General features: G+C 45.7%; 1 protein-coding gene across 1 annotated transcript in view; it reads left to right on the forward strand.

Moving 5' to 3' along the window:
- The window catches only part of KIAA1549L (KIAA1549 like), a 250,006-nt gene that overhangs the window by 214,928 nt on the left and 12,920 nt on the right, over positions 1-22,158 (forward strand). The window contains exons 19-20 of the mRNA XM_025215928.1: positions 14,657-14,754; positions 17,809-17,957. Coding sequence (XP_025071713.1) covers positions 14,657-14,754; positions 17,809-17,957 — 247 coding nt within the window. The remainder of the gene's footprint in view (positions 1-14,656; positions 14,755-17,808; positions 17,958-22,158) is intronic.

Here is a 22,158-nt window from a genome sequence, read left to right on the forward strand (position 1 = left end):
CAGCTGATTTAGTAAGCAGACCATAACTGTGCACAGGATACATTGTCATCCTGGCAGGAAGGAGAGCCTGTTAGTAGTCCCAAAGCCCCAAATGAATGTTTTAGAAAAAACATCTTGCAATTACAGGAATAGGCTTGGGACTTGAGAGGTGGGTTTAATTTCTCTTTGCCAGATTTCCTATGCTGTCTTGGCCAAGTCACTCTTTGGGTGTATTTACATCGTACCATGCAGTTGTACAGACCCTCGAGCTAGCTCTGAACATACTAGGTTAGTTACCAGAAGCAGTCTAGTTGTATTAGTGCAGTCATTCTCCTGGGTTAATTAATCCACCTAAGAAACAAGGTGCACTAGCTTGAGTGGATGCTGCACTAATTTGGCTACATTGCTTCTTACTGGGTTGGTTTATTCAGCAGAGACTCACATCTCTCTGCTTGACACTTTATTGTGATGTGAAGACATATCCTTTCTGCCCCGTTTTCTCATCTTTAAATTGTGGGTATTACTTTCTTGCCTTGTGTAGATAATGAAAAGAAAAATTTGTTAATGACTAAAATGTACAGCTACTGCAGTGACAGAATTTTAAAAGTATCTGGACAGGGGTGCCAATACTGCTGCGAATGTTTGTTTCAAAACCATTCTTTAAATACCCTATTTGTGATTGTTTTCAGTGTAAGCTCATACCATATGGAAAGCTAAGCCTAGAACGAGCTCTGTCTGATGAAGCAAAATGAAATAGCAATATAAATGTGCAATTGCTGGAAAATAAAAGTACTTGGGTACTTGATTCAGAAACAGAAAAAAAAAAAAGTTTCTCTTTTTTTTGTGAGGAGTACATATTTGTCTCAAAGATGACATTTCAAGGTACCTAGCAGAAAAGAAAATTTCTAACTCTGTCTGTAGTAATCTATTGTAATATGATAATGCAGAGAAATTTTAACAATTTGGAATCATAACTGCTGTGATTGTCTCCCATGATAAGACAAGGGGAATATAATAAAGGATTCTATGCCTGAACTAACCCTTAGTGATAATATAAAAGTCAATGGCATTAAATGCACAAGTTCAGGCTGGTGCTATTTAAATCATGATAAAGGTTACTCCTGGCACTTTGAAATTGGTCTAGTGGAGTTTATATGACATTGGCTCATATTTTATGGCTGGAACTTGATTAGAAATTGTGCTGAACACCTAATGACCAGTCAAATTACTTTTATAGTTGAGCAGAACTTTCTAAAGGGAAATAAAAAATATTAACCAGTTAGGTATTTTTAAAAAGAGATTAGTCATATGTTTATCTGCATCATAGCCTACATGCTTCATAAAGGGCAGCTACAGGAGTTTCAATAAGATTTGACGACAACATATATCACTGTAGATTTGGAACTATAAGCCACAGTATTGCTTTAAAAATGCCATTTGTATTTTTCTATTTAGGTTGCAGTGTTTAACTGCATAGCTCTAATAAAAGCTGTGGGGTGTCTTTGTCAGTTTGCTCCTAAGGTTCATAAAACAGTTCAGTTCAATTATAAGTCTCAGATGAAGCTTTAGGGCAGGTCTCCACATGCAGGGACATGTGCTTGTAGAGGCACAAATAGCAGTGGCTCAGATTTGTGCCTCTGCTTTGTGCCCCATTGCATACCCCTGCACATGCGCTTTGGTGTGCAGCAAATTGTCCTGGGAAGGGGTAGGGGAGGCTGGGGCCACCACAAATATTACCTGGTGTAGCAGGGGCACAGATCTGGTAGCACAGAGCCTGGCCAGCAGCCAGAGTGTTGTTCTGGATGGCCAGCCCTCCATTTGTTCTGGTGCTTGCTACTGATGCATGCTCTGTGCCACTTTTTTCCATGGAGGATTTTTTTTTGGTATTGGGATTTCCTTTCTGTTCATGTTTCCATTCCGTTCTGTTCCGTTCCATTCCCTTTATGTTTTCACATTCCCCACATGCAGTTTGTGGCACTGCCCTTAGTGTCTTTGAAGTTTTTGGTATCTCTGGTTTTTGAAGACAGTTTCAAACATTCCCTTGAATGTTGTCAATTTTAGTTGGCTGTCATTGCCCCAGTCAACCTCCCTTTGCTGGACATGTTCAGACTGCTATGCTTGGATCTCTCTTTTGGACTCATATGATTTTGGTTTGCTTAGTCTGAGCTGAGCTTTGGCTTTGGGCTTCACGGCACACACTCATGGTATGGATTCTCTATCACTGCCTCCTAGGATAGTAAATTAGTGCCTGTTCCCTCAAGCTCCGCAGTACATCTTTCTCAGAGCTCCTATTTGTGAGTGCTCTGATTTCCTTTCTGCTGCTTCAAGGACAAGTTTTATTTGGAGCAAATTGACAGTTTAAATGAGATTTCTAATAACTCTTTAGACCAGTGCAAGATATACAGATATGGGTAATTTAAGGAAAACTTGCAGGTAAATCTACAGCCTTGCTTGGGATTTGGATCTACATCCTTCTGGAATTCCATGATTTCTCACCATTTCTACATTCCTTCAGGTCAGGCTCATTGATCTCTGTAGGTCTAGCTTTCTGTAACTTGACTGGTCCCACAGTCAAGATAACTGTTTTGCCCTCCAAAAGCCTATCTGTCCCTCTGAGTTTTCAAATACTATCACTATCACCTCATTTCTTTGTATCCTTTCTGGGGAAATGCCTCTGCTCCAAACCCCAGTTCTGCAGATCATCTGAAACAACTATATCTTTCTAAGTTAGGAAACCTCTTGAGCATACCCAATTGTCCTGCCATGGCGGTCTCATTAAAGTATTAACTATTGTTTTTTTGTAGCTTCTCCCAAGCAAAGCATATAATACATGTCTGGTTGCTTATCAGCCCATAGATGGTTAAAAGTTCATACAGTCAATCAGAATACATTAATTGTATGTGACATGCATTCTGAACTGAAGCTTTTGAAATCCTGGCAGCTGACTTAATCAAGCTGAGCCCTGTAATCAGATAAGAACTGCCATATTTGAGAAGGCTGGCATTGAAAACCACAAAATAAAAACCTTATTTTTTATGACGCAGGGCGAGCTGCCATCTTTTTCCTTTTCAGCGTTCTGTAAAGGGGTTGTCCCAGCCGCCTGCGGAGGGTTCGGGGATTGAGAGTATGGTCAGGGGTAGAAAGGTAAGAAAAGTTTATTGACTTAACGAAAACACAACTGTGCATAGTAACAAGACAAACAATGACAGACAAAAGCAATTTGCATCAGCAGCTTATCAGCAGTCCCCTCTGATGCCTGATACACAGCAAGCTTCTCTTTCCACAAAGTTCAGCAAAGTCAGGCGTCCCCAATCAGCGCTGTTCGAGAGGTACCGGGAAGGACCGTGAAATGCAGTTCTTGGGCTCCTCGAGGTCCACAGGCCCACTGATCCAGGCAACAGCTAACTGATGCTTTTTTACAGAGCTGTATCTTCCTTCTGAATGGTTTCCAGATATTTCAGCTAATTTATAGCTTCTGAAGGGCACTGATAACGTACGACCACTCAGATTCCCTTCACTTCAACTGTCCTTAGACTGACCAATAGCAGTACAAGCCTTGTATTCTTTTGATAAGGTAATTTTAACTGTGCCACAGGGCCTTATTACTTCTAGGCTTTGCTAAATTTACTAGGCCTTACTTTATACAAGGTCTCACTACATCTTAAACTTTAATTAGGCTTTTAGCAACAACATATAGCTTAATAGCTAAACAAATACAGAAAAAACACTTGGTCTAATTTTCATAGAACCTTCAGCAAGCATCTTTATCACACAGGCACACTTTTCAGCTGTCACAGGGGTAATATGAACAGGAGAGGGAGCCTGCGTTCTAGCCTGAATCCTTCCTCCCACTGGGCAGAAATGTTCATCACTACTCTCCACCCATTTATCCAGCGGTGAGTAAAAGTAAATTGCAGTGTCTCCATTTCAAAAGGTGGATAATGCATAACCTGTGATGGTTACAGCATTGTGTTGGGAGGCCAGAGGGATGCAGAGGAGGGAACCTCCTCTGTGTGAGGGGAGCCGTAGCCTGAGCCTTGGTTTATGGGTGAATTTTCTAGCCACTAGGCTATTAATAGTTGTTGTCCACAATCCCTTGATTCAAGCATCATCTCTACCATGGCTCACTGATAAGTCTGGAGGTGTCTTAAGTCCAATCCTTGAGCCACAGATCCAACTTCCAGAGAAAGAATGCTGTACGTCAGGATTTCTGTCCTTTTCCTTCCTCTGGTAGCAGTGGGAGATTTGAATCTTCTCTTGAACCTCTCTAGATCCACTCTACTGAGGAGAGCTGTTCTACTCCTTGAGCTTCCTGCTGTGGTCAGACAGGAGATATCTTCTCCCCCATGTCTCTTCTTGCAGGGATTCTACAGCTTTTTACAGCTGATGATGCCTCCAGACTTATTGAAGAGTTTTTGCAGTTTGATTCCTTCCTTTTAAGGACAACTGCCTTTCTAAAGGTGGTGTCACACATCCAACACTTACTAAGGGTGAAGTTACATGTTACCCTTACACCATTCTAGATCTGTGGACTGTTAAGCATGCTGTGAGCAGTTGCATGTTAAGAGTTAACACAGTTCCTTGCCTACACAGCTCTGACTTGCCACTAGAGGCTGGTGAGCAGGGGTGTGGCTAGGACCCAGGATACCTGGGCTTTGTCCCTGCTCTGGGTGGGGTGACAGAGGGTAGGAGCAATGCATCTTGGGAGGCTGGAGGACTACATATTGCTTGTTTGATCTCTATCGAGCAGGCTGAAGTGACACTAATATAAACTAGGTAGCACAGCCCAGAATTAACCCTTGCCTGAAGTGATGCAACTTTGAGATGCTCAGAGGGCACTTCATAAGAGTTAATGAGCTTTGACCTGCAGATGATTGCATTTTAAATGCACTTTGGTCTAAATGCACTGTGTAACTGAGTGCAATCAAAATGTGAGCAGACGCACATTCAAGCAGTTTAGCGCACGTTAGGTGCCCTATTCCGGTGGTTCCCAAATTCTGACAGATTGTGGACCACCAATTTTAAAAGATACAACCTTAAGTACCACCAGTGGGGGGTGTGTGTGTGTGTGTGTGTGGTAGGGGGTGTGGCTGTGTGTTGGGGGGCATAGGGTATGTTAGGGGGTTGTGTATATGGTTGTGGGGGTGGGATGTGGGTGTGTGGGGTTTGTGGGGTGTGAAGGAGGGTAGGGGGTTTGGGGATCACCCGCACACCCCCTATGGTGCAGCAGCAGGTAGGGGTGCTCAAGGCACTCAGGGCACCCAGCGGGGGCAGCTCCAGGCGGCGCTGCACGTAGCAGTGAGGGGCACATACTCCACTGGGCAGTCTGTATTGCCAGCACTCCCCCACACTCGCCGGGCATGGGAGGGAAGCCCTGTGTGCTAGAGCCAGCTGCCTTCCCTGCCCCATGGGAAGGCACCTAGGGCTTCCCTCCTGTGCCACACAGCCCCGGCAGGGCAGGCAGCCAGCTCCAGGATGTGGGGGTTCCCTCCTGTGCCCGGCGAGTGCAAGAGCTGCACATGCTCACAGGAAGAGCTGGTGATACAGATTGCCCAGCAGAGGCTGTGCCCCTTGCTGCAATGTGCAGCACTGGCCAGAGCACAAGCGCCCTGAGCACCTCTGCCTGCTGCCACCATGTACTACTGATAGGTTGTCTGCGTACCACTGGTGGTACGCGTACCACAGATCAGGAACCAGTGCCCTAGGTCATTGCAGAGTTGTTCCCTTTCAGATGAAGGCCATTCCCTGACACATCCTAACTTTAATAGGTCACTACATTACAGTGATTTGCAACTGTTGCAAGTGAACATGTGACAAAGCCTAGAGGCTGCTTCTGTACCTTGAACACAAGCAGCTTTATCTCTATTAAAAAGAGGATTTAAGGGAGTGAAGGGAAAGTAAAAGCAATATAGAAACAGGTCTTAACAATCCAGAGTGTCCATGTAAAGTAGTGCTCATCCCTTGTTGCCAGGCACTCTAGAATTCTTGTGTAACCCAGGTACACCCAAGGGTGTGCCCTGTTCTCAATTGGATGGGATAGGGGGGCAGGCAACAGTGCTGTGAGAGGGATGCTGTGACAAGGTACAGATCCCTCTATTCTCTATAGAGCCACACCACACAAATGGTTCTTAACTATATACAGAATTTATTTAACATATAAAGAATTATATACAACTATATACATATATATATCCCAAAGCAATAGATAATATTAGAGAAAATTAACCACTATACACTCTTATACATACACATACTTATAACTATATTCAGGAATGGGGTTGCGCAGGGTATGCTTTGAGAGTGGCATCAAAGCAGGGGTGCCCAGGACCCCAAGATCCTTAAGGTAAGCCACTAGGCCCACCAGGTGATCCTGTTTTTTCTGGGCCCAGGCCCAGTGTCCCTGTGGGAGAAAAGGGACTGGTGATACTCCCAGAGTGCCTTAGGGCAGATGCCCCTTAATGAGGCCCAAGCCATTTCTCACTGCTTCTAGGGCCAAGGCTCCATGCACCAAGGTGTGCACCATATGGGGCCTGAGCAAGTTTTCCCTGCTCTGAGGGCCGAGGCTCCAGCGGTGGCTCATCCAGTGGGGTCTTCAGGAGCCTAGGGCTATCACCCACTGGGGCAGCTCTCCCCAGCTTTTCTCATCTCTGCTCTTCTTGTCCCTTGCCTGTTTGGTCTCCCAGCCAAACATGCTGTTCTTTTATAGCCATCTGGGGCTCCACCCTGGATCGCAAAAGGTCCCCAAAAGGGCAGTGAAAACCTCGCCAGGGTCCCTTCTCCCAGGAGCTCTGCCTCCGGATTGTAAACACACCAATCAGGAGAAGGGGGAGGAAGCCTCTCCTGATTGGTGGAAGAAATTCGAGCATCCTGCTCGAGCCAGCAAGCTACGAGCGCCACGGCCATCCGCCCTCTATACTTGATTCTGCAGTGGTGTTGTGGTCCCTGGACAGTCCATCTAAGGCAGTGGTTCTCAACCAGGGTGACACAAAGTCCTTAAAAGGGTGCTACACAATTTTAGAACTGTTAAGTGTGCACACACCCACACAGGATTCACAAGATAAACCCAGAGATTTCAATTAGGAAAACAGTGTTGAAAACATTCTGACCTGCTGTGGTCTTTCTGAGGTCTCTACAACAGAAGAATTGCTCTATTAGTTTTCTGTAGTCAAAAACAAATAAGAGTTAAGGGCTGGCATTTTCCAAGGGGAAAATGCCTAAAAGGTTGAGAAACACTCATTACTTGGGATTTTAGAAGGGCATTGCAGTTCTAGTAAAACCCTTATTCTTTCCCCTCTCTCTCAATTAGAATAGAACTTACTTCTCCCTATTCTCCTTCTCTCAGTGCACTTCAAAAAGGTAAGCTACCAGAATTGTGACTGTTATTTTGGGGCTTGAGACCTACAATTACTCAGCCAAGAAAACTCAAGTTAAGAAGCTGGGAAAGAGATGCCTGGATTATGTCTTGTTTTACCTGGGGGAAGGGATGCATACTTACAGTACATCAGTGCCTCCTTATGGTCCTCCCTTTAACTATGGGCTTGGTGATGACTGTAGGGGTCTACCTAAATTTCAGTTTCTGGACTGACTGTAATTGATACTAGACAGACTGACTGACTGATGTTGTGATGCTAGACAGACTCCATCAAGTTTAAGGTCAAGGCAGCTGGACCATATTTTACAGATGCATTATCCCTAAGCCCATTCTTTAAGGCATCTTTAGCACTTAGGCTGTGTAACAGGCCTGATTACAAGCCTGCCTAAGGAGGACTGGAGCAGCTGATTAGACTAATTGGCTGGCCAAAGGCCATTAAAAGCCAGCAGGAAGAGTAAGTAGGGAAGAGAAGCTTAAGGTAGCAAAACCAGCCAAGGCTCTCTGTAGGCTTAAGAGACCAGAGGGGTGGATTAAACCTTTATGGACTATGGTAATGCTTATTATTGACTATTTGGTGTTTAAGAGGACTCCAGAGGAGCCAGCAGGCCAAGGAGATAAAGATTGTGTATAGTTTAAAGATTGGAAGAAACTTGAGAGAAATGGGGTGAACCCTGAACTTGCTACAGGCTGCCTCTGGAAATAAAGCATTAAGGCTGCTTACAGATGTAAAAAAAAAAAAAAGAAAAAGAAAAAAACCCAACCAACCTGGTGCTTTACTTGAAACTTGGTGCACCCCTGTGCTGAGCCCAGCACATGCCCAGAAGAGCCATTGCATTAGTTGAACCTTGTGACATGGTGCCGTCTTCAGCTGCATTTCTTTTTTTTTTTTTTTAATAGGCCAGTGAGTGTGGCTCTGTCAAGTCTTACTGAATTTTCCTCCCCTGGGGATCAGCTTTCCCCCCGCTTTACTCTCCTGCCATGACTTGATGTTACTTGGTTCTTAAAAAGGAGGGAGGCTGACCCAGAGGTTTCCAGACAGGCTCCACCACCTGTAGGATAATGAGCTGTTGCCTTAAGGCAAAATGCATGCTCCCACTTCCACATGATGTACCCCGTGCCTTGCAGAGGTTTTATAATTTTCTCTTTATGTTGGGGTCTCAGCTGCTGTGGGCTTACCCCCTTTCTCTCTAGCTAGGCCTGTCAGTCAAAAACCCACTAAGCAGGGCTTGACCCCGAGGCTGTAGCTCTCTAACTTGCTCGGGCTCAAGGCCCTCCATTACCTACTCTCCATGACACCAGGCCTACTGGTGTCCTTCTATTCTATGCCCCTGTGGCGCCAGGCTGTTGGGGCCTCAGCCCCCTCTGGCTTTGCCTCTCTTTCTGTATTCATAGATTTCATAGACATTAGGGCTAGAAGGGTCTCAGAAGATCGAGTCCAGCCCCCCCACCCCAGGGGCCGTAAGTCAGCTGGGGTCATAGATTCATAGATGTTAGGGCCGGAAGGGACCTCAATAGATCATCGAGTCTGACCCCCTGCATAGCAGGAAAGAGGGCTGGGTCTATAAATCCTCACCAATTCCCTTCTGTGCCCCCGTGATGAACTTATAGGCAGCCACAAGGTTGCCTCTCAACATTCTCTTGCAGAGGCTGAAAAGGTCCAGGTTCTCTAGTCTCTCCTCGTAGGGCTTGGTCTGCAATCCCTTAACCATACGAGTGGCCCTTCTCTGGACCCTCTCCAGGTTATCCTGGGTCACAGGATCCCAGCAAGATAAGCATCCAAATGTTTCTTAAAGGAGTCCAGAGTAGGTGCTTGCACCACCTCTGGTGGCAGTCTGTTCCAGGCCTTGGGGCTTGGACAGTAAAGAAGTTCTTCCTTATGTGCAGCCTGAAATGGTCTTGGAGGAGTTTGAGACCGTTTGACCTTGTCATCCCATGGAGCACTCTGGTGAACGGGTGTTCCCCCAGATCCTGATGTACACCCCTTATATACTTATAGGCAGCCACCAGGTCCCCCCTGAGCCTGTGCTTTTCAAGACTGAATAGCTCCCATAGCTCTCAGGCCCATAGCTCTCAGCCTGTCATAAGGTCTGTTTTCCTGCCCTCTGATCATGCGCGTGGCTCTCCTTTGGACTCTCTCAAGCTTCTCCACATCCTTTTTGAATTGTGTAGCCCAGAATTGGATGCAGTACTTCAGCTGCGGCCTCACCAAGGCTGAGTACAGCGAGAGGATGACATCCTGGGATCTGCTAAAGAAGCATCTATGGATGCAAGCCAGAGTTTTGCTTGCTTTGCCGGCTGCAACATCACATTGGTGGCTCATTCATCTTGTGGTCAATCATGACCCCCAAGTCGCTTTCAGCTATGGTGCTAGCAAGCGTAGCACTGCCAAGCCTATAAGTGTGCTGCAGGTTTTTCTTTCCAAGGTGGAGTACCTTGCATTTTTCGGTGTTGATGGCCATCAGGTATTCTTCTGCCCATTTTCTGAGCCTGTGAAGGTCAGCCTGGGTCACTATCCTGTCCTCGGGTGTGGACACTATACCCCAAAGTTTGGTGTCATCAGCGAACTTGGCTAGTCCGCTTCAGATACTAATGTCCACATCATTAATGAAGATGTTGAAAAGGATAGGCCCAAGGATGGAGCCTTGGGGGGACCCAACTGGTCATGGCGCACCATGATGATTGACTTCCATCAACTACCACTCTCTGGGTCCGACCATGGAGCCAATTCCCCAGCCAGTGGACTGTGATGTAGCCGAGGCCGCAGTTGGTCAGTTTTTCTATAAGATGATCATGGGATACCAGATCGAAAGCTTTTTTCAAAATCAGGATGTATGACGTCAATCTCTTCTCCCTTGTCCAGGTGATATGTCACCTGGTCTTAGATGAGATTGGTCAGGCAAGACCTACCCAGAACAAATGGATGTTACCTTCAGCTGGTTTGTCAAGAATGGTCTCTTTGATAATTTTTTCCAAGATCTTCTGTAGTTAGCGCCGTTTGCCTAAGTCCACCCACTAGGACCTGGCTTCAAGGCTCCTATCTTCCCTTCAAGTGGCTCTGGGCTCATGGACCTAGTGCTGCACCCCTTGGTGCAGGGCTTTTTGAGCCCTGTATCATGGCACCCCTTGGTGCTAATGAGGCTTCCTTCTCCCCTACAGCCTCAGCCACAAACCACTGGCATGTAACATTAAATATAAATCATGGGCCCCTATGGCTATATAATGAAAATAAAAAATAAGAGAGGCAAAGTGCCCGCTTACATGTGATTGTGCTTCTGTCTCACAGCCCCCAAGGCAGCTGCCGCAGCTGCTTCACAGTCATTGGGAGCCTCCTTCTCTGCTTCCCCTCTGGCCTCCTCCATTTCAGGTTTATATGGTTCTGGCCTTCTCCTTCCTGTCGCCTGACCAGCTGGCAGGGCTCGGTCATTAACCCCTGCTTGACTGGCTGGCTACACCCAGAAGGTTCTGGATTTAAAGGGGCCTTCCTGCTTCCTGATAACAGGGCTAGGGTTTCCTGTTACAAACCCATTTCGCCCAATGTCTGTATCGATTGTGCGCTGTAGTGGGGATTTTTTGGCACTTGTTTCTAATACAGGGGTGGTCAGTTATTTCAGCTGGAAGACCACTTAATGAATGTAAGCAGTGCCACATGTACAACCTGTTCCACAACAGACGAGAACTCTGGCTCCCGAAATACTGGCTCTTAGGATTAGACAGCTTGACCCTCAGCATGTCCCACTCACTGCCATGGGCCCTCCTTTCACTTGCCATTCCTTGTTCTTGGATACTTTTGGGAGGGTCCCTGGTTATCAGTTGGTACCTATGCTGGTCTCAAGCAAGGGTGCTATGCAGGGCTCCACGTCTCCTCACACCATTTCTACATACCAGCTGGGTATTATGATGTTGTCTAACTCGCCACAAAGTGGGGCAACCACAGTGTTAGCTCACTCAGCATTATTAGTTTGATTCTCCAAAGAGAATGCAGTTGATTCAGAACCACTTTCAGCCTAGGTTCCATCTAACCAGTCAATTATAAGTAAACGATGATCGGTGAACTCAAAAAATAAAAAAGTCCAGGACTCACTAATCATGAAGCAAATCAATTCATCCAGTTAATTTCATTAGATGATCAAATGACAATAATCCATTAATTCCAAAATGTCCATCATTCATTAATCATTAAGCTAATCAGTCCACCAAATTTATTTTATTAGACAATCAAATAGCCATAATTGATTAAATCAAAACCATCCATCATTCATTGATCATTAAGCAAAAGCAGTTAAATTAATTTCATTAGATGATCAAATTGCTCTCAATTTATTAAAGATTAGGTCTGCTCACATAATAAAGTTCCGACTTTCCCAAAGGTGTGAATCACATAACATGATTCATTCTAGATATGCAATCAGTCTCTTACAGTTCATTGGACCCAGTGGAACAAGAGATCCTCCCTGTCTCGGCCTAGCTCAGTGGGTCCTTTGTGGGGCTCTCTCTCCCTACCTCTTCTCCTGGAGCTCGGGTACCTGCTGCCGGGTGTTCCTCCAAACTCTCGAATCATGGAGATTCTCCCTATGTCAATTCCAGTGGCATCTGTATCACACTTACAACTGTGCAGCTCTGTGCACCATCCTTCCTTCTGTTGCTTGCTCCCCACTGGGGGAGGAGCAGATCAAGGTGGGAGGGAGTTGGGCTGAAGCAGGGGCAGGAGCTGGAGTGAATGGGGTGGGTCGTGGGAAAGTCGGAGACTGGGCAGCTCGTTCTGGGGTGCTGGGGGGGTCCTGCCACTATGCGCACCCTGGGGGAGGCATGGGGGGCACATGACCTCCAGATTTGTCCGTGGGTCAGAGGCAGGCTGCCACTTTGGGCTGGGGCTCTGTGCCCCACTGTTGCTGCCTTGGGAGCTGCATGATGCCATGTGCTTGCCACCACCAGGTTGCGCCACATCTCCTGCCTGCTTGGTGACAGTAGGCACATGGTGTTGCGTGGCTCCTGAGGCAGCAACAGAGCCCCCGCCTGCAGCAGCAGCCCACCTCCACCCTGCACACAGTTCTGGAGGGCACATACCCTCTGAACCTCCCCCAGGGAGTGCACAGAGGTGGGAGACCCCTGTACTCCTGGACAAGCCACCCAGGCTCCAACCATCCCATGACCTGTTCCAGGGCCCCATTCACCCCAGCTCCTGCCCCTACCTGTGCCCCAGTCCCTCCCTCACTATGGGGGCCTTGATCTGCCCCCACCAACACCTCTTCCCTCTCCCCTGCCCCTTCCCCTCCACAGACTTACCTGCTGGGCAGTGTGTGTGTGTGCGTGTATACTCATCCCCCCCAAATAATATTTTCTCCCTTTGCCTAGGCATCTAGCTCCATAGCATGCGGCTTCCCCCTGGTGGTGTGCGAGTCCCAGGAGCTGCATGTAAATTCATGGGTGTCTGGTGCCCCTTGAGTCCCTGGGTGGCCAATCCCACTGACCAGGGGAAGAGGGATCCCCTGGGGGCTGATTCCACTGGCCTGGTGGGGACCAATCTGACTCACAGTAAAAGTGGCCACGCCGCTATTGGAACTCCGGCAGCCACTTCCAGAAGTGGCGCGGCCACTTTTGCTGGCAGCCCTGCTCCTCAGCTACTGCTTGCAGGGGGAGCACTGGTGCTCCCGCCTGCCCTGCTGCCCACCGGCTACACAGGGAGCACGGCCTGACAGGGGGTGCACTGGCACTCTCAGGGGGTGCACGTGCACTCCTGTGCACCCGCTGTGTGTCGCCCCTGTGTGAACTGAAGGGATACCCCATGCAATGGAACTGGGCCAACCCAGGCTCTGTGTTTCTGCTGCTCCACTGGGCACGGGCCCCAGATCCTGGGCTCCATGCTTCTGCCAGCCCCACACTCCATGCTCCTGCACAGCTGCAGCTTCCCCATGCCCACTGTAGCAGGGACCCAAAGAGGAGCCTCTGGAGGTGGGAGAAGCTGAGCAGGTTTCCTGGCAGCTGCAGCAGTGGCAGCAGCAGCCCTGCCTGGAAGCTATGTGTGCTGGCTGGGGCTGGGGCCCTCCCATGCATGAGGGTGGGAGCAAAACATGTGGACTGGATGGGGTACAGTTAATTGGTGGGTGCCCACGTCCCAGATGAAATCGTCTGGCTGCCTGGATGTGGCCTGCGGGCTGTATTTGACTGCCCCTAATCTAATAACTAATTGAATCAGCTTTAGACAAGAGTGCCAAAAAGTCCTGTTGAAGCGCCTGATCTATACAGATGCTGTGGAACTGGGTCAAATTAATTCACTGCTGCTTCTGCTAAAGCCATGGGGGTTTTTTGGCGGGGAGGTTCATGTCTGTCAGCAGCCTGAGTGTCAAACAAGAGATTCAGTTTGAGTGTTAGGTGGAGTCAGATGCTGTCATTATTTCCAAACTATTTTCATTTGTTTCAAAGTTGTGACTAATCAACTTTGTAGCAAGACAAAAAGTTCAAGATAATGCTGACAAAACCTCATGCTTCCAGACTTGTGCCTTGGGTCACAAGACCTTTTCTTTCATGTACAAATAGCTTACTCTCCAGCTAAATTAAAGATGAAATCCAGTATCGCTAGAGGCAAGATGCCTGATTTCATGGCCCAGTGGTCTGGAGCTATGTTTCCCTGAATTGCTTTGATTTTTGGGAGTTATTTGGGACAGTATTGTATGTTCTGCTTTGAGTAACTTTGTTATCTTGTCTAGCAGAAAATTAAAAGGGGTGGCTGGGGGGCCAGGAAAGACAAGTTATTTCCTTAAGGGCCAGGAAAGACAAGTTGCTATATAAAGTAATTGCTTGCAGGCAGTTTCATTTCAGTATATGTTAGTTCAAGGATGTTTTCACATATATTAAGTTAAAAACATTTTTACTTTCAAAGGAAGCAAAAAAGTACTGCGGGTTTCTTGTTTTTGGTTTTTTTTTAACCTCAGGGGTTCAAGGTGGATATGAATCTTATTTAGTTATGAAGGATGTCCTTTTCAGCTTAGGTTACGTGCATCATAGAGGCAATATTTTCTTCTGTTTCTTCTTTTTGAGTTAAACTCAGTAGTAGCTCTTTGAGCCCATCCATGTTTGTTTATGCTTTCTTTATCCTTCTAAAATCATCAGCCGGTTTTAAATTCTGAAATGAAATGGTTACTACTAGAGATACTACTAAACTTAGTAGCAGCCAGCAATTTTACAAATGTACAGCAACTGCTAGCATGAATTTAAACAAAACATCTAATTTTTGAGGTTCTCTTAATTTTTTTATTTTGAATGAGGTCAGCAGATGTTTGAGAAAATATAATTTCTTCTCTTTTTCAGGCTTACAGGTTTTCTCAGCTGCCTGAAATGATAATGGGCTCTCCCCCACCCCCTGTTCCTCCCAGAACAGGTCCTGTGGCTGTTGCCTCTCTCAGGAGGTAATTTTTGTTGTTCTATAGCTAAGAATTGTAACCCCCTATTAATGTAATGAGGATCCCTCCGTAACTGTATTAAAGCCAAAAGTGACACTTAATAACCATCTTCTTCATAGTGAAGAGGCATTCATGAAAGTAAGAACAAGCTGTTTTCTTTTTAGATACACAACATTTCAACACAATGGGGGGAAAAACCAACAACAAATGGGCCCTTATTTTTATTCTGCTACTAACTAGTCAGTTGCCTAATTTAACAGATATATGCTCTGGTATCTCTTACGCTGTGGTCTGACTTGACTTTTAAAAGACATAATGTCATATCACATTACAAATATGCCATAAAAGTGGGAGTCACACTTACACTTTCCTTGCTTCTTTTTTCCTAAGAAGTCCCAACATTGAATGAATAAATTATAAAATGGGGTTTTTAAAACTGGCCTCAGGGATTTGTCTGCTTTTTCCATATTTCTTACCTGTGTTTCTAATGCCTAATGAAAGAGCATGTTTGTCATCTTTATTTTAATATAGAAATTTTGCTCTTCATAGTGAGATTCATCACTTTTCAGGTGGATGAAGTTACAAGGGACATGTACAGGAATTACATTTCTACCCGGAAAATTGCTGTGATTGGCAGGAGTCAAACAAACACCTTTCTTGTGCCTTCCCCAGACTCCAGGACTCTGTTCTGGTGAAGTTGGAGGGGGGGCACACTTCCGCACAGCTCATCATCCCACCCCCAGCCTTTCCAAAGCCAGATACAACCTGGTCTGGAGAAGTCATGTGGGCATTGCCTGCTGCTCCCTGCCCCATCTGGTGCCAGGGCAGTGGATGTACAGCTCTCCAAGTGCTGTAGTGGGGGTGCGGGGCGGGGGCTGATCTGCTTCTCCCTGCATGGAACTTGCAGAGCCACATGCCCACAGCCCTGTGCATGGGACTGCAGGAACTGTCTTAGAGCTCCCCCATGTGCAGCATATCCAAAGATGGCACCTGCAGCCCTCCTGTTTTGCCCTACTGCAGAGGAGCAGCTGCTCACTAGGGTGATGCAAAATTTATCCGAGTGTTTTGTTTCAAAGTTGTTTCAATGCGTTTTGAGCTCAAAACAGTGAGATCGAAATGAAACAAAAAGCATTGAAACAGCTTTGAAATGACATGAGGACACTCAAAATGTTTTGAAAGTTTTGAACCGTTTTGAGTTTTGAAGCAGTTTGGTGGTGGGAGGCAGGGGAGAGCCAGGGCTGCAGTCCAAGTGGCTCCACAGCCTCATGTAGCTCAGCCCAGCGGGGAGCGCAGCCCTGGGTCTCTCCGCCTCCCGCTGCCAGGCTGTGCTCCATGGGGCTGGTGGAGCCGATGAGTCTTCCCCGGTGTTGGGTGCGAGCTGCACCCAGCCCCGGTCCCAGGCGGTTGCAGCAGCTTCCTGTCATCCAGCGCAGATTCAGGGGCCTGCCCAGCTCTGCAGCCCTCCTGGGGCTACGAGCCCCCGGATCTGTGTGCCAGATGACAGGAGGCTGCTGCTGCTGGCAAGTGTCACAAATTTTGCTTTCAAGACTTTGAGGTGCAGTCTCTGAGAAACCTCTGCACCTATCTCCTTAAAACTTGTCAGGCTGTATGCCCTCAGAAGGGGCTACCATCCCTGCAATTTGCATCTGAATCAGGTAACAAATGACAATGTTTTAGGCATTTTCATGATTCCCCATTATAGCCTATCGGTGAAATGTTGAAACAACGAAACAGTTTTGACGAAATGAAACAGGGCAGTGCTTTGAAATTAAACAAAACGACAAAATGAAACACTGTCCCTTCGAAACATTGAAATGAAACGATGGTGTTTTGCACAGCTGTACTACTCACCTCTCTCTGTCTGCTCCACAGACTGGGGACCCCATTCTGGAGGTCGGGGGGGTGGTGTTGCCCTGCTGGGAAGGAACCAGAGAAGCTGCCAAAGTTCCCCAGCCACGTCCTAGAATAGGAATCCCCCACTGCTCCACTCTTCCCAGTCCTAGGAGACTAGAGCAGCCACTACTTCCCATGCTTAACCCAGTCTAGGATCATCCCAGTCTCAGGAATGTGCAAGGAGCAGGGGAGAGGCATGGCTGCAGGCTGAAGACTTCTCTCAAATACTTCTAGCGGTGGAACTTTCTCAGAAATTTGCATCACTGAAAATGAATGCCTGTTTGAGGCCTTAGTCTTACACTTTACAGTATCTTTACACTTTACAGTATCACCTAGGGCAAATTATAATCCCAAAACACTGCTGGGTTTTCAGCAGAATGCCATTAGGATGCTGAAACAAATGGGAGTTTTCTGATTGGTTGCCAATTAAATCTTATCTACATAGAAAGAAAACAAGAAAGGTGGCAAGCATTGCTTTGCTTATTCTTGTTTATCCATTAAATTTCATAAAAGTAATAAAAAGATCCTTGTGTTTCTAAGGGATAACAGTTCACTTCAGTAATGTAAGGACTCTGTCCATACTATTTCCATAATGTTCCTGAGAGAACTGCTGTGAAATATGCCTGCACTTACTCCACATCAAACCCAGAAATGAGTCAGCAAAGATGCTTTGAGGAACCCTCTTACCGATGCTTTTAAAAGCTCTCTGGCTTTGACATGTTTGGCATGTATGGAGCAGGAGTGGGTGACTGGGGCCTGCTGCTTCACAGTGCCCTCAGGGTCACCAGTGAAGTGGTATGGACATACCCTGAGACCACACAGCATTTGGCCTTTGGCCTTATAATACTGCACCACGTATACTGTATTTAGCCAGCCTGGTCGCTTTATTGTTCTCCAGGATTTTTGTGTGTGGCAGGCCAGTGGGATCTTTCTTGGAGTGTTGGGTAAATGCTCTGATGTAAAACATACTGTTGGAAGCAGTAGGCAAGGCAAAGGAAATTTCTCTTTGATATTCATCCAATTTCCTATTATGCCACAGCAAAGATAAGTCATTCCTTGCTAGTTTTTGTTTGCAATGCTGCCACCCTTTTAGTCAAAACATCTCTGTTGCTAAGGGAGTTGTCTATCATTCAGAATGGTCAGTTTCTTATTTTAATTTGTATACAGGTCAACATCTGATATTGGCAGTAAGACAAGAATATCTGAAGCCAGTGTGACTGAGCAAGCCCAACATCATGATCCTACATCTTTTGCTTCAAGTTCAAGAGCCCCGGTGTCTATGGGTCCATTGGATCAGTCAGCTCTGAATTACTCAGGTGAAAAAAATGTGCAGTACAAACAGAAATCAGTGTGCAGTTCGTATTATGTGCAGATGAGGCTATGTGACATTACAAGCACGGATTATTACTTATGGTCATGGAGAAGGATAGAATTAAATGTTTTATTCTTCGAGGACTGACAAAGGTCCACGAAGATCATCTTTCTTTCCCATTTATCACATGCAACCCTGTAGGTGTATTGTGGGTATTCAAGTTATTTTCTTTTGAAATACCAGGTACTGGCTACTTTTAGAAACAGGATCACAGACTCAATGGATTAGTTAGGCAATGGATTAATTAGCCAGTGGCTAGCTCCTGTACTGTAGTCCTCAGTCCCTCCTGTAACTACTTAGCTTAGAGCCTAAGGAGGTCTTGTGTGATGACATTAGAAGCACAGGTTGTGTTTAGTTGGACTGGAAGATACGAGTTTTACTGTGACCAAAAGCTTTAGCAAAGGAAATATAGGACTGAAAGGGTTTTACTTGGTTCATCAATGGCGCAGGCAGAAGTGTAGCTCTCCACTGTAACTCATAATGCTTTGCGGGAAGCGTTATGAGTTGCAACGATGCCCTGGACCAAAGTTCACAGATGGGTCCAGGGGGGAGAGAGGGTTAGGGAATTCAGCTGCTGGCTTCAAGCATGCAGTTGGTTTCCCTTAGCCAATGGCCCCTCCCCCCTCTCAGCCCGGGCGCAGTTTTCAGGAAGTGAGGAGGGAAAGGAAGCAGAGCAAATTCCTTCTAAGGGTTTCCCAGCTGGCACTGGAGATGGGGGTGGGTGGATTGGAGCCTCCCCACCTGGGCACAATCCTGCAGGGGCTCCAGTCCATCCACGTCACCCTCCAGTGCTGGCTGAAAAAACCCCAGACTGAACTTCCCCCACTCCCTTTCCCCCCTCCCATTCTGAAAACAGCTTGGAGGATGAGAGGCAGGCAGATGCAAGTTACTATAGATTCTGTGTTTTGAAATATCTTCATTTGAACCCTCATGCAATGAGGGTTTAGATTTTCACAGGATTGTTCCCTTTTAAGCACCTTGCAGCTGTGCACTTCTGTTTGGTTACAGCTGTAGAGCACTTTCAGAGGCCAGATCAGGTGAAAATTGTCACCTCTGTCTACTCCCCAAATCTAGTCTCCTGCTATCACAAACAACCACATTATAGGGTGCCTATACACATGCGGTGATACTGCTTTGACCTGCTGTAATTACAGCATTTAGGAGCAGACTCAATTAATTGAGTCTTCCGGAGTGTGGTAATTACTGTGCTTCAGCAGACTCCAGCATCATGTGTATCAGCCTCCCTGTGCTTAAAAGTGGAGGTGGGGGTTCTCTAAAGCTCATTTGACAAACTTTAGTTAAAGTGCCCCCACTGACATTTTTCAGCATGGAGACGTGGATACAAGTGACACACTGGATGCTTTAATTAGAGTGGGTCTCAGAGTCGCTCTAACTAAAGCACCCCCCTCCCCGACCACATGTATAAATGCCTGTAGAGTCCTTTTTATAAATTGATCAAGTTGCAACTTAAATCTTTTTTTTTCTTCTTTCTCTTTGCCCCTACTTCTTCCTCTGTGAAACCATTGCGGAACCGTACTGTTCTGTTCTGCTCAGTTGTTTAGGATCCTTCTTCTAATTTACAATCTAAATATATTCATGGCCAGTTTTTATCTATTTGTTCTACTCCAGCATTGTCTTTTAGGTTAAATGATTCTTTTCTCTCTCTGGAGCTTAACTTCTTGATTATATTGACAGAGAACAATCCTATTCTCTTTTAGCCTTCATGTTGCTAGACTAGACAAGAGCATCTCTTTTACAGTATGGACAGACATAACAGTTATCTATTGTATATTATCAAATGATAATTGGTATGTGCTGTTAGATGTAACTCTTTTTCTACTATAAGAGTATTCAGACATAAGTCAGGCAAAACCATGCTGACTTGAACCTTATTTCATTCAGAGTTAAAGTAAAAGTAATTTGACTCACTTTTATCTCTACAGGAGCACGCAGATGTAAGCTATAGTGTGATACCTGATGTGTGCTCTGAAGAGACAACTCTGCCTTCCCCTTTCAAAGCTGTTTCAGGTTACATCAATCCAAAGCCTTAGTCTCTTGCTAATGGTTGAAAGTAAAGCATAGGAACAGCTTACTTCTTGTCCAAAGGAGGACAGCGTCAGAAGGCAGAACAGAGTTCTGTTCCCAGCTTTGCCACTGACTTGCTGTCTAACTTTGGATGAGCAACTTTACCTCTGAGTCTCTTTCTTCTGCTATTCTTTGTGTCTTTTCTGTTCAGTTCATAAATTCTTGAGAAGGGGACTGTCTTATCTTATGTATTTGTATCTTGCAAAATGGAACCCCAGGCTCAGTTGGGGCCATTGTGTTACTGTAAGGCAAATAATACTAACATTCCCTGTGTCTGCTCACAAAGCTGTTTATAATCTATGTGAAAATGTAATACATTTGACACACCCAGCAAAAGGAAGAAAAGGTTGGCTTTGAATTGCTTCTTTGCTCTTTCCAAAGTTTTGCCATTGTGAAAATGCCAACAAAACTAGGCAGTATTTTTCTGCTCCACTGTGACTCTGAATCCAAGTTTGTTACAGTATCACTGGGCATGTCTGCACAAGCTGTCCACTGTGCAGTTATTACTGTGCAGTCATTTAGTGCTTGCATAACCATTACTGTGCAGTAGTATCCTGGCACAATTGCCTAGTGATGCTTACTGCACAGTAGCTCATTACCACTGTGCAGTAGCATCACTTGATGGTTTGTGCCCGGTGATGCTACTGCGCATTAGTAATGAGCTACTGTGCAGTAAGCATCTCATGTAGATGCAGCCACTGTGATGTACTTGAATCATGTAGTAATTAAGTCACCTAAGGAAGCTGGTTGTAAAATAAAGCAGTTTCTCGTTGTTCCCTTTGAAAAAGAAAAAGGGGCAACAAAGGAAAGGATGAAATTTTGGGGCAAAAATTAAGCCAGAGAGATAGAACAATGATTTTTCTCCCTCAATTTCATTTCTGCTTGTGTTGAGTCTAACTCCTGCTAGGAGTTGAAAAGAAATAAGGGTTTGAGTCACTGAGCTCATTAGAGGCATTAGTTGGTTGCCTAGTTCTCTCATCGTCACTAATAATGCATATTATTAAAGTAATAATATGAGGAGTACTTTGGTACCAAGAGTGGCATGCAAAGCACTAGGATGAGAAAGCAGAAGTCATCTCATGGTATTCTTTAATTAGATCATGTTTTATGAAAAGATTCTGGATGCATGGAGAAGGAGCTTCATGATGCCTGCTTTTCAGAACAAAGAAGAGATACACAACTGTGGCAGTTATGTGGTTCATGAGCTTTATCTCTCTATAATGAAACTATGGGAAGAGGTTGCTGAACAAAGATTGAGAAGTACAAAAATTGTGATAGTCAGCTTGTGTTCATATTAAGGAAATCGATTGGCCTTATTTTACAGTGAGACTTCCAATGGAAGTTCAGACAAAACCTGGTGTTCACTGACACAGAAAGTGTGTCTCACTGTGTACCAAGAGAAGTGAAGTGGTACAGTGCTGCATGAGGGAACAATTGGCAGCCGGAGTCATGCAAGGCATGTAGAGATGCTCAAAAATATGAGTTAGAAGCATATGCAGGCAGATGGAGGAATTTCTGATCCAGGTTAGGGTGCATCAAGGGTCAGTAGTAAGTCCAATCCTACTTGTGTGAGGTCTGTATATCTGGAGGGATACCTCTGGGTGGATAATGTGGCCATGATTTTAGGAAGTGGAGAACAAGTAGAGAAGGGGCTTGGGCAAATGGAGAAACATACTGAAAAGGTACAGTTCATGCATCACCGGGGGGGTGGGGAAGAATGTTATACACATTTTTCAGACGACATGGGCACATACATCTGTGGTATTGGATTATTAGTCCAAATCAACCATGTGTTCTAGTGTCTAGGGTCCATGGTGCAAGAAAATAGAGAAATAGATGAGGATGTTAGGAGCAGAATCAATAAGGTAAAAATGAAAGGAGGGAAGTGAATAGCATGTTTTGTGATAGGAAAATGGCAATTCACCTGAAAGAAAAAATTGACAAGATGGTGACAAATATTGTTGTATGGATCAGAGTTTCCGGTAAAGAAGAAAAAAGGGTTGGATATGATGATGGTGATGGAGATGAGAATGCTGAGGTGGATATATGGAGTCAGCAGG

This window comes from Alligator sinensis, unplaced genomic scaffold, assembly GCF_000455745.1.
Source record: "Alligator sinensis unplaced genomic scaffold, ASM45574v1 scaffold57_1, whole genome shotgun sequence".
NCBI lineage: Eukaryota > Metazoa > Chordata > Crocodylia > Alligatoridae > Alligator > Alligator sinensis.